The sequence below is a fragment of the Gracilinanus agilis genome, chromosome 6 (genome assembly GCF_016433145.1).
Source record: "Gracilinanus agilis isolate LMUSP501 chromosome 6, AgileGrace, whole genome shotgun sequence".
In the NCBI taxonomy this organism is placed as follows: Eukaryota; Metazoa; Chordata; class Mammalia; order Didelphimorphia; family Didelphidae; genus Gracilinanus; species Gracilinanus agilis.
In genome coordinates this window covers 206127603-206146107 of record NC_058135.1, presented here as the reverse complement: position 1 = coordinate 206146107, position 18505 = coordinate 206127603, and the positions used below count along the sequence as shown (strand labels likewise).

The following is an 18505-nucleotide window of genomic DNA, read 5'->3' as shown; positions in this document are numbered from 1 at the left end:
GATTTCCATGTTTCCATCACATATTCTATGCTAGAATGGCCACTTATTCCCAAGGTTCCCATTATCTTCACTTAAAATATCAGTTTTTCCTTACCAATAAGAATACAATACAGATTAGAAATTTCTCCTGTTAGTTCTTTCAAATAGGAAAAATTAATGGTATAGGACAGGGACAGCAAACCTTTTAGAGATGGAGCGTCAGGCCCTGCCCTCAACCCACCCAACCCCAGACCAAGTGCTGTGCAATGCTCCCCCTCTTACTCCACACAGGGGAAAGAGGAATCTTTCCCATTAGACTGCTGGGTAGAGGGTGAGGGGTGAAGTGAGGAATGTCCTGAGCGAGTGTAGAGAGGGGGAGGGGTATGGCCCAAGCCCTCTGCTCCCTTCCAGCTCTGCCACCTGTAAGCCGCCCAATTTACCTGCTGTGTACTCCCATTGGGCTGCTGGGCAGAGGGGTGGGGAGATGCAGTGGAGGGAAGGAGGGGAGCAGCTCTACCAGAGTCTCTTTGCCTTTCTAGTAATGAACTGTGGGGGGAGATGAGCTCCCACAGAGAGTGCTCTGTGTGCCATCTTTGGCACCCGTGCCATAGGTTCACCATCACTGGTAATGAATAACAACTTTCATCTATACCTTAGCAGATGATCTTTGAGAGATGCTGTTTGAAAAATCCATGACCCTTCAGTCAACCTAGCAAAAAGCCTCTCCCAAATTAGATAGGCTATCCTTCAGACAATAGTCCATCAGTGGGCTTCAGAATGATATCCAAACAGATTTTGGGCCCTACTTGGATAAAGAAAGGTTACTTGAAATATCATTCTAATACAGGTGATTTAAATAAATTTATTTGAGACAGAAAAAGAATATTTGAACATCAGGTATAGTCTGATCTACATTGACCCAGCAATACTTCATAACTCATCCTGAGCATACAACTAAGCAAACAGTTTGTGGGGAAAAAAACTTCATGTTACAGCTGGTAAATGTTGATCAAAATTTATAAAGCAATCTAACCTGAGTTTTACACAATACATAATGACCATGATACAGTAAGAAAAATACAATATCAAATACTCACGACTCAGTGAGTTTCTGGCTACAATATGAACAATTTAAGACCTTTTTTAAAATGAAAAAATATTCTTATTAGAGCTTTATTTTAAGCATTTTCAATTAGATACAGCTTTGTACAGTTTTGATCACTCTATATATACCAAAGGAATTCCTTCTAAATTACTTCTGGATAAAATATATTATTCATTTCACTGTTTTTCTCTGACAATAGCATCTGATTTTCACTTTGCTACACATGAGTTTGGACCACAAAATCAGACAGTGTTGTGGCAAAATACCTTGCTTGGATTTGGGTGGTTTTCAAATATATGCAACCTAATTTAACAGCTACAGGTATCCTTACGGATCTTTATAGGCCTCACTATGTCCAAAGAAGCAATATTAATTCCAAAGATCAGAGTGTGTGATCCAAAGGAGGAATCCTTGTCTGCCACTTTGCAACACAAATGATGTAGTGGTTTGTCTTTCTCTTTTTGTGCTATAGAGATGGATGCTGTTAAAACAAACTTCTTAGCAGTTCTTGAGCCCATCCATGGAAGAGGTGTGCAGCCTGCCAAATTGATCATTACAAAGAAAAATGTGTTCACTGAACTGTACACATCGAGCTTCTAGGAGGGTTAATAGTTTTTGACACAGGCTCCTGATTGTAGTTTACAATATCTGCCTTCACCACCCTCTGTCATAAAAGAAAACAAAGTTATTATTAGAGAATCAGAAACAAGCACAATTGAGAAATAGTTCTTAAGTGTATTTTCATTTTAGGAACTTTGCTGACTTTTGGAAATTACACATTTTAACTGAAGTATTCTTACCAATACTAAAAGAAATGCTTAAACAACTACTATATTAGTCAACTATTTAAGAAATAATGCTTCAGAAACAACTGGTATTGACTTGGGATCAAATGTTTGCACAAATTTGAAGAATGCATTATAATTTTTGTATAAACCAACCGAACCTGCTAGCTCGGTAAAGAATTAAACATGACTAAATTATCTTAAGAAAATCTAAGTTAATTATTTGCAAGTAATTGTTTGAGTAAGGTTTTTGGCTCATCAAGTTTCAATGGTGGAAAAAATAAAATACGTTTACATGACAAATGCCATACACCACTAACCATATTCAATAGCAATACTTTTGTTGTCAGTGAATAATAATTTGTGATAAACTAGAATATGTACATGTTATTGGATATGTTAACCTGTTATGATGAGTATATGAAGCATAAACACTATGGGTCCAAATTTTATTTTGTTAAACAGAATAGATACTTAGAACAAGTCATACAAATATATCTAACACATCTCCTTTTCCTTCTTTCATGTACTCAATATGATCCATGTGCTATAAATTAGTTAATACAGAAAGAGCTTGCAAAAAAGACACCAAGAGTTGTGTCATATTTCTTCAAAATCGGTCAAATTAACTAGACCCAGAAATTCAGTCCATTCTGGTTCACAATGGATCTTCTATATAGGTCTTAACTTAATGAATTGGGCAATGTTAGGCTTCTATGTGACCTAGAAGCACTATTCCTAGTTTTAAGACAGATGTCATAGTCACCATTATAGAATTATTAGACTAGAAATGAACCTTTCAGCTAACAAGACTATTTAACTGTGGTAGTCTTATATCTCAGTTACATAGCCTTGGTTTCATATATTTTAAAAGTATTTACTAAAACCTCAGTAAATGGTTGACCACCAAAGGGAGGAGTTGGATTTATTTCATTTGGGGGGGCCTAAGCAATTTATAAAATCATCTACTAAGGGGTAGTAGGACTGAAACCTATACTGACAAAAGGAAGTACTGAACAACATTAGGCAGCACACTCTAGGGCATTATTTATAAAGATACTGCTCTAGACTAAAAAAGGCACCTATTCTGGTTCTGGGGTATTAATGAATGGAAATCCCTGGAGTGCCAATTAATGTGCTTTGAATTAAAAAGCAACATGGTATAGTGGAAAAAGCATTGAACTTGAGGTCAAGATCCTGGGGTCCATTTTCCAGTCCTGCTACCCCTAGTTGTGTCACCTTGGGGAAGTCAAATAAATTATATGAAGCTTAATTTGTTCATACGTAAAATGGAGATTATAACCCATGGCTAAAATACCACATTTTTAAAGTACAGTGTTCATGCATTAGGCAGGAGGTAGTCTAGTAAGGGTCTGGAGGCTTTAGTTAGTGAAGGCATTTCATAAACTATTAAACGCTTTACAAATAAATGGTGGTCTTAGAGAAGTACTCTCAGAATCTAGAAGCTCTTTTTAAAAATCTCTTAAATCACTCCAAAGTACTATCTTACTGTTACGGCAAAGTCAATAACACAAATATACACGCAACTTTAAGGAAGCAACTTTTTAAAAAGAATTCAATAAAGCAATACCACAATGGTCAATTTTAAGTGATAAATTCAACCAAGACATTCTCAATTGTTTTCATCTCTTCTTTTATGTCTACACACACAAATAGCCATCTGAAGATAACTCAGAACAAAACCAAAAGAAAGCATAATCACCAGCCTAATTAACAAGGTGTTTCAGAAAAAGTAATGACATCAGAAGTATTAAGTAGCTAATTCAATTCTCTGTATCATTTAATTCATAAAGTCAAATAGTTTTGAAACATTGTTACTTTGTCCACAAGTTATTACTTAAATTGTGAGTCCTTTTGCAAAGGGCTAGTTTTTTAAGGTTTTAAAACAAAAATAATATGCCATTGATCTGCAAAATTTTCTCAGTTATATGGGCTCCTGTCGGTAAAAATATAGAAACAATTCATACATATTAAAAAGATTTGGGGGTTCAATTACCTCTACCACCCTTCTTTCCCACCCACAATTGCAATAATTTATCCAGTAATACCTGAACTACTGTAAAGAACAGATTTTACTCTGAGTAGAGTTGAAGTGTTGATTATCTTCTTCCGGATACTTCACTATTTCTGCCCTGACAATACGCTGTCAAATCCCGTACACAACAGACAAACAAGGAGAAGAATGAAGAATAAAGAAGATTCAATAACTGAAAAAAATGAACACTCCAGAAAAAAAAGAAAATCAACAAACATTTAACATGTAGCAAAAGATACAGGAAAATTTAAACATAAAAAAGGAAAGGAGGAGTAAAGATCCAAGAACAAATTTTCTTTATCATTCTATTGCTATCAAAATGGAGAATATAAAATGTATATTAAATCTATGCCATAGAAGTTTACTTCTGTAGGACTACTTTATCAAGTACATATAGAATATATAAATCATACTGTAAATTATTAGGCTTTTCTATTGGGGATTAATAAGAATAGTATATGAATGTAAATATACATTATGTAAAATATTTTATTTAGTAGCATTTCTATTCATGAAATATTTCTATTTATTTTTCATTACTTTCCTCCCTTTGCCCTCATGACCTCTCATGACCTCTTGAACCAATCACAGAAAAAAGCCCATTTACTTAAAAATTTTACAGTGGGTTATAATTTCATAAATGCAAGATCTCCATTAGTTTTAAATAAAAAGTTCTGTAACAGCTATTCTGAATTTCTGTTTCTCTAAAATGTTGAAAGCAGTTACTTATAGCAATACAAATGAGAATATTTTCTTAAAGAGACCAAACATAGAGGAAAAAGTGCTATGGGGGGAAAAGCACTGCAATGATGTTCAATAGTCCCATTCTGAAATTCAGGCTCTGCCATTTAATATCAAGTCAGGCAACTTCTCTAAGCTTTCGTTTCCTTACCTGTTAAATGTGAGAATCATTCTAGACCAGTGATGGTCAAACTATTCCCCGCAGGCCAGATCCAGGCCATAGTTTGCCCATCACTGCCTTAAGCAATTCCCTAAACACTATATACCTCTGGATGTGAGGGCGTAGTGATTAGGGAATTGCTTAGGGCAGTAATGGGCAAACTATGGCCTGGATCTGGCCCAGGGGGAATAGTTTGCCCATCACTGCTCTCAACCATTGATGGTGAACCTTTTAGAGACTGAGTGCCCAAACTGCAATTCTCACACTGCATGTGAGTCTCTGCCTAATTCCAGACAGGGAAGGGAGGAAGTGTTGCTACTGGGCAGAGGGGTGGGTGATGGGAGAAATGTCTTCAGGTGCAGTGGAGAAGGGGAGCAGCCCCCTCAAGCCCATGCTGCCATGTGTGTCACAGGTTTGCCAACATGGTTCTAGACAAATGCTACCATTTTTTCTAGAGCTAAATCCTAAGATCCTATCCAATACCTGAATTGTCTTTTAAAGATCAAATGAGATGATATAGGTGTACTATATAAGTAAAGCTTTTACACATATGTAAATGGATATTATTTTTTCCATTCCTTATAGGGGCAGGACTGACAAATAAAATAATTAAAATAATTCATTAAGTCCATTCTATGCACTAGGCACTAAGGATACAAATAATTTTTTTTAAATCCTATTCTTAATGAGCTTAGATTCCAATTGGGCAAATATATGCCCACTGAGTATAATACACAATAAATACAAGAGGCTAGAGTTTGGACATCTGATTTCATCAGTTTAAGGTGCTTTTGGTAAGGCAAGCACAAATAAATTGAAGGCCAACAGGATATGTGAAATTTCTGGTTATGTGAATCAATTTTAGGCAATGTTTTGGTGTATCTGGTTTTGTCAAAGTAAACTATTTTTGAAAGTGAGATAAAGAGATATTATATATGATGTAATCTGGAGTACAAATTGACACATACCCTGACCACTCTTAAAGTGGTTTAGTCTATTAAATATTTTTATTATTTTGATCAAAACTGATCAAATAATAACACACACAAGACAGAAAATAAGCTACATCAGGACATCCTGGGGAAACAGGGAAGACAGCATGTGCCAGGCAGATCAAACCACCATTAGAACCTTGATAGTCATCTCCATTCAGACCCTAGAAAGTACAGCCCAGGATCCTGAACCCAGGAAAATCTGGTGCGATGATATTAATAATGACATTAAGGAAAAAAAACACTAATTAACATATATTTTTAATCCTTACTTTCTATCTTAGAATCAATATTGTAGAGTGGTAAGGGCTAGGCAATGGGGGTTAAGGGACTCATTCAGAGACCCACAGCAAGGAACTGTCTAAGGCCAGATTTGAACCCAGGACCTCCCAGATCTCAATCCACTGAGCCATCTAGCTGCCCGTAAAAGGCACTAATACCTGCTTTACTATTGTATTTAAGGACCATAAAACTTTTCCCTCTAATTTGCAGCGGAAATATTCTACACATGTTGTCTCCCCCATTAGAATATGAGTTCCCTGAGAACAGAGACTATTCTAGTTTTCTATCTGTCTCCCAGTGTTTAGCACAGTGCTTTGCAAACAGTAACTGATAAATGCTTCGTTCATTCATTTATTTGCAAAGGCTATAACCGTATTTCTGTATATGTGAGGATTAAACTGTTTTTAACTACTTTGGTATCATTTAAAAACTGCATTTTAATGGATTATATATAGCTCTTCTCTGATATGTGGATAACATGACCTGTAATTTTAAAAACTTTTTAAAAACAAGTTTAAAAACTTGGATTCTTCTGATCTAAGTGAATTTTCCCCTGTATTTGACCTCATCATATGTTTTATAGATCTCCTTTCTTATTCAACGGGTCTCTGACTTATTGATACTTTGTCCCACTTTAATGGTACAAAGATCAAACCCTTTGCATGTATCTCTTGTCAATCCCATAAATGTTCCAAAGAGAAACCACCCCAAAAGCTAAGGGAGGTCTTCCTCTTGACCTCTTCATATTAAATGTGTACCACTGCAGGATGTAGGCTACCAACTATTATCAATCATTTAACTATACAACGGGCCCATTTCCAGGCTATATGTCTCTTTAAAGAGAATATTTACATAGACTACTCATCATTCATAAAATGTTTCACTCTATTTATGCTGGAGCAGCTAGTTGCACAGTGGATAGAGTGCCAGGCCTGAAGTCAAGAAGACTCACCATTTTGAGTTCAAATCTGGCCTTAGGCACTTACTAGTTTTGCTGTGACACTGGATGAATCATTTAACCCTGTCTACCTCAATGTCCTTATCTATAAAAGATAAAGAGAAGAAAAAGGCAAACCACTGCAGTATCTTTGCCAAGAAGATCTCAAATGAGGTCACAAAGAGTGGAACATCACTGAAAATAGCTGAATAACAAATAACACATACCTATCATTGTCTCTCCATTGCTGTCTCAGTGGTCTGCAATTTTTGAATCTTGGGAGATTATGATAAAACATGATTTGTGGACACATAACATGAATGGAAAAATGTTGGACTTACAAGGATGAAATTTTGTTTCAGGAGGTAGACTGAGGTCACCAAAAGCACTTTGTAATTTCCCAAATGCTATCTTGCCCACTCTTTATTGCCTATTAGATTCTGGGCCTGGGTCAGTGTCAGTCTGATAGGATGTATCAAAATATATGATATGCTTGTCAATCTAGACAAAAGATATTTTTCAAGTACTAAGTTCTTCCTGGCTGGATAGTTAGGCCAAACTCTTCCAGGATATTTTGGATTTCATTTAAGAGGTTGAGAAATCTTCTACAGATTCAGTTCAATTAACATAATAATGTCATGTACATACTTTTCCTTCCTGGAAAAGGCAGGGTACAATGGCTGTGGAAAACACATTTTTTTATTTATTTTTTATCAGAATTTATTATCAGACACAGTAAACATATTGATTGGTTTCATAGAAACAATTTGTTTTTTCTTCTTTGATATAAATCTGCTACATGAAGTGGCTCTTTGGGTGGGAAGGGGTTGGAAGGATCTATTTTTTTTTAAGTGAATTGATACGAAAACAAAAGGCATCAACATATTTTTATCAATGTTAGGCACAAATGATGAAAGACAGCATGATATGGTGGCTACAGAGTTGTTTATGAAATTAAGAATGCATGAGTACAAGACCAAACTGAAACATCCTGGTTTAGTGGCCCCCTGGGCAAGTTCCTTAACTTTTCTGTGTTATAGGCAGTTTTCTACAATTATAGTTTGTGGAGAAAGCACAGACCTCCACTGGCAGATGTGTTTTCTTATCCAGGAGTTCTCTATGCTAATGAAATCACAGATCTAGTTCCTATTCCCATCATCAGCCCAAGTGCAAACAAGAACATCTGAAAGACTTCATCATCTACAGGGAATCCCACGCTCTTTGGGACTGTATGTATACTCTAAACAACAATGGCAAAGACAACTGGAAAGCATTTGTTTCTTTATTTTATGCCTCGTTTGATGTTAAATGAATATACCTAAAATGTAGTGTATAGAAGGGAAATTTGTCTTATCTTTAAATGAGCACAGGTGATTTCTTGTTATAGTTAAGACTTGAAACTCTGATGCCTTTTTATAGTTGAAGATGTCACCTTTCACTGAACTGTCTGCTTGCAGAAATGCAGTTTGTAGAAAAACAGAAATATTTAGCCTATCTACCCTTTTCTCATTTCTTTGTTGAAATTACTCTTGTAAAGATTTTATATGGATAAGAAAGTATTAATATGGATAGGTGGTTACTGAATTTCCTTTGACACCTTTTAAAAAATAACAAAAAGTTTCATGAATTTCCTCCAGCATTTGGAAACTTTCCTTCTCAGCTAACTTGAGAACTGATCACTCAAAACTCTCAAAATAATTATCATCTCTAACAGAAAACTCTTCCATTCATATTTAAACTCATCTAGTTGCTCTTCATACCTCCATATTTCAATCATCACTTTTACCTTGCCAATTCAACATGTCAGGATTGGAATGTGGCAAAATACGAACTACAATAGGTCACAGCCACAAAGTCCTTATGGGCAAAACAATATAAAGCTAACTGAACAATCACAGAGGTAAGAATCTGAATTGTACAAAGTGAGACCAGAACAATAGTGATAAATTTGAAGAAGAATGGGTAGAGACCCTTGAAATCAAGATGAGGATATAGAGAGCAAGTTCAGAATGTAGGAGACAGATGGAGAAGTGGAAAGATAAGAAGTTATTAATGCCAAGAGAAATTTCAGGACTCAAGATTATGGAAGCAGCACAGTTGTGGTATTACTAGAGTGGGAATGAGGCAATTATCACCCCTGTGAGTGGCTAAGGGAAAATGAAGAAAGGTCATTGGAGAGGAGACTGGTGATCCAGGAGGCCTTGCTGTTTGTTCAAAAGGACATCAACATATGTACTGAAATTCCTGAACAGGAGAATGGGGAGGTTAGAGTATAACAGTGTTGGAAGCAAATTTCTCTCTCCATTACATTGCCTTTTTTAACATCATCTCTCAGTGATCTAGAGGTCAAAGACCACTGAATAAATTCAGGTATAGATAAGCCCTCAGAGAAAGGAAGTTAAAGAACAAAGAATCAATGAAAAAGGAAACTGATTCCACAGGCACTGCCACTCTGAGTGGTCCAGGCAAATTAAGAAACTATGGTTGGTTCCTTAGATGTTACATGTGAGAGCTAGTGAGTGGAGAAAAGAGCTTATAAGAGGAGACCCAGGAGCCTATCAGGGTCTTCTGGCTGGATCATGGAGAGCTGAGGAATTCTTGTCAAAGGTTAACTTCAATTCTTCATGGTGGCCAATAGATTAGTAAGCTAAGTATCTCTATTTCTCCCCTATCTTTCCCTCCCTTTACTACTACTACTTTGACTTAATAAAGTTATAAAGCTACTAGCAGCCTCATAATTTTAATTATTACAATGGAGAGAAGTGATTCAGATACTTGATCCCTTGAGAAAATTAAAAAATAACTAGAGGCAGGTAGATGCCTATAACAAGGACTTGGATCAAAGTTATGGCCAGATTAAATGAGCCTTAAAAGGGGAGAAGTTAATAACTATGATGGTGGGAGATGAATGATTATCCATCAAGGGAAAACAAGTAGTCAATCAGGTAAGGAGAGAGTCAGAAGAAATCAATGCTACTGAAGCCAATGGAGGAAAGGAAAATTTAAAAAGAAATAATCTACAGCTTCAAAAGGAGCAAAATCAAATAATGAGAACTGAAAGAATGCTGATCTGATTGAAGTTCATCACTAGGTGGTTAGATGCCAAGTGATGAGTTTTTCTGGCCACAAAAGTCAGTGAATCAATAAACATTTCTTAAGTGACTACTATGTGCCAGGAACTATACCAAGAGCTGGGGATACAAAGAAAGGCAAAATATAGTCTCTGCCCTCAAGGAGCTCCCAATCTAGGGGAAAAATAAGGAGAAAGTAAGAAATGGAGAAGTAAGAAAACAAATATGTATATAATAAACAAGCTATGAAGAAGATAAATGGGAAATAATTAATGGCAGAAAGACACTAGAATTTTTAAAAACTGGGAAAGGCTTCCTGTAGAAGGTAGAATTATAGTTGGAATCTGAAAGAAGTCAGGGAAGCCAGGAGGCAGAAATGAGGAAGCATAAGCCAGGAATGGAGGGGACAGCCAGAGAAAATGTCCAGAGTTAAGAGGACTGTCTTGTCTATGGAACAGAAATGAGGCCACAATCACTGAATATGGAGGACTATAAGCTATAAGAAGATTAGAAAGGTGGGGTTTGGGGGAGCATTAGGTTATAAAGGGCTTTGAATGGATTACCAAGTAGTGTCACAGCCCAAGACATTATTATCCTACCCATTCTCTTCATGACTTTAAGTTTTGATCATATTCCCTTGTTTTTAAAGGTCTTGCATCCTTGGATTAATGATCAAGTCAGCTATAAAACATTTATTAAATGCTCTTACTGTGTCCCTGGCACTGAGCTGTGGATTGTTTTAACTATCTAGCTTATGATCCAAAGCAAGAAAAAGAAATGAATCATAGAAATTTTATATGATTATCTCATCTAACTCGTTCACTTTACAAATGAGGAAACCAAATTGATTTCTAAAAAGTAAAGTAACTCAAATGGAGGCAAACTTTTTTTGCTATTAAAAATCATTTCTATTCCATCTCTTACAAACAGCTTGAGGTTATCAGGTCTGGTAAAGCAGAGCACCTCAGATGATGAAAAGCAGGTCCTAGTTTATAAAGCATGTATGTATAAATGTAGCACAAAGTGATTTAACTTAAGCCTGTTCATTATATTAGTAAAATCAGAGAAGCTGGGTAGATACTAAAGTCCTCTGCTAAAGCAAGTTAAGGTTCAAAATATCACATAGATACCTGCATAGTGTCTCATACTAGTCTCCAAACCACTCCCTTTCAAACATACTGTCATCTCGTATCCCTTGAGCTCATGCTGCCTTCTTCCACCTCTGTACAGTTATACATATCATCCTCTTTGCCTGGAACTATCTACGCTCACATCTCTTCAAGAAAAATCTTTCTTTCATTTCAAAGCTCCAGATGAGGAAACTGGTAGAAGTTAAGCGACTTGCCCAGGACCACAAGGATAGTATTTGAGGACAGGTTTGAATTCATGTCTTCCTGACTCCAGGTACAGCACTCTACCTACTGCTCTACCTAGCTCTCTTATAAGGCATTAAAATTATTCAGCAAAAAATATTATTTTACTTTACAATTATAGTATGAAGAGGGAGTGAAGTTTCAATTTGCTCACCTCCAAAGTACCATGTTTTCTACTTTCCAGTAAAAGGCTAGGCCTGCTTTTGTCTGGCTCTTACTAATGCTACTTTCTAACATAAAACATTGGGGCTTCCAATCCCTTTCCTCAAGTGGGCAAGTCTGGTCTATTGTGAAATGAATTCTTTTTTTACCTTAAGCTTACATAAAATTTAAGAATATTAACATGAGAAAATCGTCAAATTGTTCTTCCAAATTTTATCCATTGACATCACATGTAAAATGTGGATAATAATTGCACCTACTCCCTAAGGTTGTTGTGAAGGTCATATGAGATAACATTTGTAAAGTGCTTAGCACAGTGCCTGGGACATTGGAAATGCTCTAAAAATGTTAGCTATTGTCATTACTATTGTGTATCACCCAGATATTCCTTTCCATGAATTCTCAAGTGGCACATGCTAGTAAACAAGTCACATATAAGTAACACACAATTTTACGTTAACTTTCTGATTAGGCAAGTTCACTTTAAAAATTGTCTTCAATCATTCCCTTTCACTACAAGCCGATGCAATCCAACCAACATTCAGTAAGCCCTTAAAATGTACACGGCGTTACCCTAGGTTCTGGATATAAAGCCATACATATAAAGGATACAGGAAGTAGATAAAGACACAACAAAAGCCAGGCTCTGTTCTAAAGGAGTGAACATTCACTGCAAAGACACAACCTGTAAGCAGGTATATGTGGCTATACATAGATGCACACATCAATCTAGACACATGTAAATTGACATGACATGCACTGTACATTACATGTATTGTAGGTAACACCTGTCTAATACAACATGTAAACAGAGAAGTATACAGACATAATACACATATTACATAATATACATATGTACAGATAGACATAAAATGTCAATACAGACTCACCTGTTAGTGTTGTATTCTCCTAATAGAATGTAAAGTATTTTAAGGTGGAGATGATTTTTGTCTTTGTGTGTACATATATACATATATACAGGTATGTAAATGCACATGTGAAATGAATGTATTTATATGCTCATACATACAAAAGCATTAATAATTTTAGTTATTCAGAAAGGCTTCCTGTAAACCTTGGCATATGAAATGCAAGAAACTCCAGATTCAGAGAGAGATGACAAGGAATAAGCATGGGCAAGAGCCTTTATAAAGGCATGGAGGTGGGGAAAAAGAGCACATTTTCAGAATTTCAAGGACCTCTCCATGCAAGGTGAACATCCATTTATTATCATATTCCATTTTGGCAAAGAACTAAACTCTGAATTTTGCATGATACTTACAATAAAAATCCCTACTAAGTCAGAAGAAAGAAATATGGCTCTTCAACTAAAACTCCAGTTTATTCAGTATTTTAAGTAAGTTCAAGTTCACCAAACTTTCTTTTTGTGACTCAGACATAAAACTGCCTTATAAAATGAAATGCCAAAATGTCTTCTGTTGGCAAACTGCAACATCAAACTAAGTACTCCTAGGTCTCTATTTCCTCATAAAAGGTTAAAATCCCCTCTTTCCCATGCCGTTTAACTAATCAATAATCAAATTTTATTTATTCTTCCTCCTTGAGAGGGGGGTCTCTTCTCTGTTTCTATGTATTCCCACTGCCACCAAGATAACTCAAGAGTCTTTATCCCCTCATGTCCAGACTACTGCAGTAAACTTCATCTAGTGCCTGGACTTGAGCCTCCTCCTTTGGACTGATTCTCAGAAACACTAATGCTAGAACACTGCCCAATAATCAATAAGCATTTAAGTGCCTACTATGTGCCCCTTTCATCATGTCCTCCTTTTTTGCAAAAACCTACTCTGGTGCGGGAAGCCAATAAGGGAATAGATAAAAATCTGAGACTCCTCTTTTGACCCCTTTTGTGATCCTTGTGATTTCTTGTAGAAAAGTATTGTGGCCTTATTGAAAAGCTTTAAGTTCCTAGCAAACCTGAATTTAAAGGGTTAACACTGTTCCCCTTTGACCAGGAATGCTGCTGCCTGGTATAGCCAAGGCCAAAATCTTAGCAGGGGCAATTCAACCCTGAGAGGGATACTCCCCAACTTGGCCTCCTGATAAGAAGCCAGTCAAAATTCAGCCTTGGCCTTGGTCTATTTTGAAGCCAATGTTTTGTGTTTTGATATGACATAATTTGTAACTTCTGCGCATCTGCAAAGTTTCGGGGGGGGGGGTTCTTTTGTGTGAAATTGTGAAATGAGTCTTGAAATATATATATAATAAACTCCATGCTCCTGGAGACAGAGCTGGAAGCACAAGGCAAAAGATCTTCGTGTCCCATTATTTCCTTATCAACTAAACTGTCCTTATCAGATTATAAGAGATGATAAAGAGATATAGACACTCTGGGAAACTTTTCCTGATTTCACAGATAAGATCACCCTCTCCCTCCTTCAGTGTTCTCTGGATTTCTTCTTTCCTTCATCTTTTCTTTCATATATTTCTCTGTGCTACACCATATCTAGTCCAATTCTTTCAATACAGGAACTGTCCTTTTTATGTTTATATTCTTCAGAAGCTAGTATAATAACTGGCAATATGATTTTTGAAAATGTTTGTTGATTATATGAAAAAGCGAGTAGAAAATTTTCATGGGAGGCAGGAAGTAGGGGCAGGAAAAGAAGCACATCTTCCCTGTATGTGCAATTTAAAGAAAAACAACTCAATTTACTGTTGTCATCAACTAAATTTAAGAATACAGATTTTAGAATACATCCATTACTATAATTTTTATGCCAGTATATGTAAATTGCTATTATAGCAGCATTATTTATAAGGGCTAAACAGGTAATTTTAATGCCCATTTCTTTATCTGAATGAGCATTATTAACACAGTGTATTTGGACAGAAGGAAAAGGTCACAAAAACTTATATGAACTATATGTATTAGAACAAAAATGGAGTTCATTTAATTAGAACCTATCAATTTTGAACAGTTTCTCTTAAGAATTCCACTTTATTTGATATTTCTCTCTTTTCAAAGAAAAATAACAGAAGGAATGCCAGATACACTTTGCAAACTATAAGTTGATCTTATTACATACATTAAAAAGGAAAAAAAAGCTATACATAATAGTCCTATAGTTTAATTAAAAATCCTTTCTGTTCTATGTATATACAAATACCCAATTCATTTGAGGTTTGTTAAGGATATAAATTTTTTAAGTTTAAAGTCTTCTCTTTAAAAAGTTTTCCTTCATTTTCCAGATGTCTTAAGCCACATTTTATTGGAATATATATTCCAAACTAGAAAAATTAAGCCTTATATGGGACTGACAATGTGAAGATAAATTCTTGTTATTAAATTATCTCATTAAATTAAAGGTGGCTTAAAAAAATTCATCCTCCAACCTGACAAAGATATAGAGCCTTGGCTTACTTCCTGGAATCTTAATATCAAACACCATTGGAAAATGATTACATAATTATGAAACACATTCCCATTCACACACATTAAAGAACCAAAAATTCCACAATATATTTATAGTAAATCTTTCTGATTCCTAACCAACCAATAGATATTAATCACCTATTGTGTCTCGGGCACTGTGCTAGCCTATAAAAATACAAGTAATAAAACAATCTATATTCTCAAAAATTTTATACTATATCAGAGGGAAATGTTTATACAAAAGTATATACATAATAAATATGAAGAGAATTAAAAGCAAATAAATGATTCAAATACAATACGGCTGAGGAGGGGGAACAAGTAACTATGGGGATGAAGAAAGGCTTCATGTAGAAAGGGGAACATGAACTGTTTCTTAAAGGATAGTAATATCTTTGGTTTATTCGTTAATAGAACATGCCACTTAAGAATTCACTAAAAGGGCTAACCGGCATTTTTCTATGAAGTATGAATTTTAGCAGAGCTCTCCTTTGCAATATTAATTACCCTCAACTAAAATCCTACCTCTGATGCCTTACCATAGTATGCAGGTGGCCCTGAGTTCTTGAAGAGGGAAATGAAAAATCTGCATGTTTGATAGGAGAACCATGAAAGCTATTAAAGGGCTGGATAATATTAATAACTCAAACTTGAAGACCAGTTGATAATTAATCAAGGGCTTTCTCATGGTATCCTATTTGATCCTCATTAACAGTCCTGTGAGGTTGGGAGGGAAGATAGAGCAGCAGTTCAGGCAAGCTCTACAAAACTAGAAAGGCTCCAAGTTTGAGGCTGATGTTGAACCCTGTGTGTTATCCACAAAGTGAATGAAAGCTAATCCCCAGGTTGGTTAAGCAACTTGAGAGTAAAGATTGTTCTTTGTATCTTTGTACTTGCAGCTCCTAGCACAGTGCTTTGCACTTAATAAATTGTCTATTGAATTAAAGACTTACAAATTACATAGCCACGGTGATTCCAACATTACCTACAAAGTTTTAGAAGGGTTAAAATCTGTGTTGATTGAAAGAGCACCTAGACCAATGACATTATAGCTCCTTTATAAACTGAAATGAAGATATGAATAAGTGCAAGAATGATGGAGACAGAGTACTAAAATAGAAGAAAAAACACACTTTACATACACACATAAAAAAAAAGGAAGGGAAAGGAAAAATTCACTGATCCAAATACATGGAATATCCATATCAATTAGTCAAAAGTTAGATTCACTGAACTTTTTTCCCCCAAAGAAAGATAATTTTACAACTTTCAACTATATTCAATGGGCTAACGAAGTACTGCCAAGTAGAAGATGTGGGGAATTTTAATATATGTTAGGAAATGAATTGCAATTAATACCGAACTTCATATTCAAATTAATACTTTTCAAAGTTTGTTATTTGCAGCAAATTAAACATATTTTAATATTTAAAATATAAAATTTTAAATATATTTTTAAAAATTTAATAAATAATATGTTATTTTAAAATAAAATACATTTAATATATTTTTATAATTTATAAATTACAAATAATATATTTAATAAAAATGTTTTAATAAATAAATATAAAAATGTATGTAAAATTTAAAATATAAAAATAAAAACCAATCACCTTTTGGTATTTCTATTACTGATTGGGTCTATTTTAAACTCCTCAAAATGTACAAGGAAGTTTACCTTGACCCACAATGAAATTTCACAAATTATAACAAAAGGGTTTTGCTACATTAAGTATTTTCAAGTTCTAATATCTGCCTTCATGGAAAAAAAGATGAAATAAAAGGTGAATCTTTTCTATTTTCCTAGGATGATTTCACCTCTTTCAGCAACAAAAATGATTCGCAGTATGTCTGATAGTTAAGATAATTATACTAAAATTATGAAAAGGACCTAAAAAAAAACCTCTTAAGATTATGTTTAAATCTTAATATTCAGGACAAGCACCTGTGACTGTTCAATTTCTGCCTTGTTTAATTTGATCCCAAGGATTTCAGCAGCAACTCTCTGAAAACACAGGAAGACCTATAACAAGAAAGAGAGAAAAAGTGATTAAAAGCAGACATCCTGAAGTTACCTTTAAATGTATCAAATTTTTCTTTAGTTCTAAACAGTGAACACTCCAAAAATATGACATTCTTGCATATTCTGAAAATAAGTTATCTGAAACAGTGTCATTGTAAATATTGTGATATATTAAAATGATCAAATCATAATTTTTAAAAACACTATGTGACATACTGGAATATAAAAATGTACTTGTAGATGTATCCCCTAACAGTTTTCAAAGGTCGTATATACAACTACATCTTGATTAATATATGAATAGTGAATCTCATAAAACAGTTGCAAGTTTTTGAATTTGTGTTATTTAAAGTTATAATTATATAAAATATGGTCACTGATTTGAGCCCAATATATAGGCAATACAAATTCAAATAATGTACCCACATCACAGATTTCTTTATTCAAACTTGTCAGAAATTGGGCTGCAAAACTTTGCTTCCAACATAAAACTGCAGCTATTATATTTGAATTAATTATTTCCCTTTTAAATAATAAAGAGTAAAACTGAAAAGTGGTTTATAAATCCTTGAAGAGCTTGAAAAGGGATTAATTAGCCCAAACTACTTTCTGCCCTTCATCTCTAAGTTCCTAAAATGTGCCATGTTTTATTACCTGTTAACTTCAATTTCTTGCTTTTCATCTCATGAAAAAGGCTCTTTAAATTGGCTTTCATTTGTCTGTGATAAGTATAAAACAAAAAATTGCCTAGGACTAAATCTCAAATCTACTGAAGGGCTGTGTTATTGTAGTGAATCCATTTGTTCATTTTAAAGTTAGGGACAGCTAAGGTAGCATGGGGGACAGAGCACTAAGCCTGCAAACAAAAAGACCTGAGTTCAAATCTAACACATATCAACTAGTTGTATGACTCAGGGCAAGTCATTTAACCTCTTATTTCCCTCAGTTTCCTCATCAATAAAATGGGTGGTTGTTGAGAATTAAATGAGATAACATTTATAAAATTTGCTTCGCATAATGCCTGGTCCATAGTCAGAACTATATAAATGTTAGCTATTGTATAAATGGAGATTTTTGAACCTTGGACTTCATCCCCCATAAGTCCCTTAGTTTTCCTAAAATTCTCTTTAACCTCTCCTATGCCTCCACGTTTGCGTGGTCACGTTAATGTTTTATATTTGGCTGTAATTCTTCCCTCTTTCTCTTTGGTTCCCAGAAGAGGGCTGGTTAGTACCTCTTAGTTACTCTCCTTTGTTATTTTATTATTAATAGAATATTTATAAATATAATATTTAGTATTTTGCATTTTAATTTTAATCTCAATATTTATGGCTACCACGACAGGATAGAATCCTCAAATTTTTTTTAATAGATTTTCAATATAGTTTGTAAGTTTGCCCAAAAGCTGAAAGCTAGGGATTCCCTTCCTAACCCTACACTCCTGC

The 18505-nt window shown here is 34.8% G+C and overlaps 1 protein-coding gene across 2 annotated transcripts in view; it reads right to left on the bottom strand.

Annotated features, from left to right (window-relative positions):
- Positions 1-815: 815 nt before the first annotated feature.
- Positions 816-18505, bottom strand: part of RAB28 (RAB28, member RAS oncogene family) — a 145587-nt gene continuing 127897 nt past the window's right edge. Inside the window, exons 6-8 of one of the 2 annotated variants that reach the window (XM_044682279.1) lie at positions 16983-17060; positions 3939-4033; positions 1683-1748 (exon numbers count right to left, since the gene is read on the bottom strand). In XM_044682279.1, the coding sequence (XP_044538214.1) occupies positions 3944-4033; positions 16983-17060 (168 nt within the window). In that variant the 3' untranslated portion in view covers positions 1683-1748; positions 3939-3943. Of the gene's footprint in view, positions 1749-3938; positions 4034-16982; positions 17061-18505 lie in introns of both variants that reach the window. The other variant, XM_044682278.1, reaches the window with a different exon arrangement.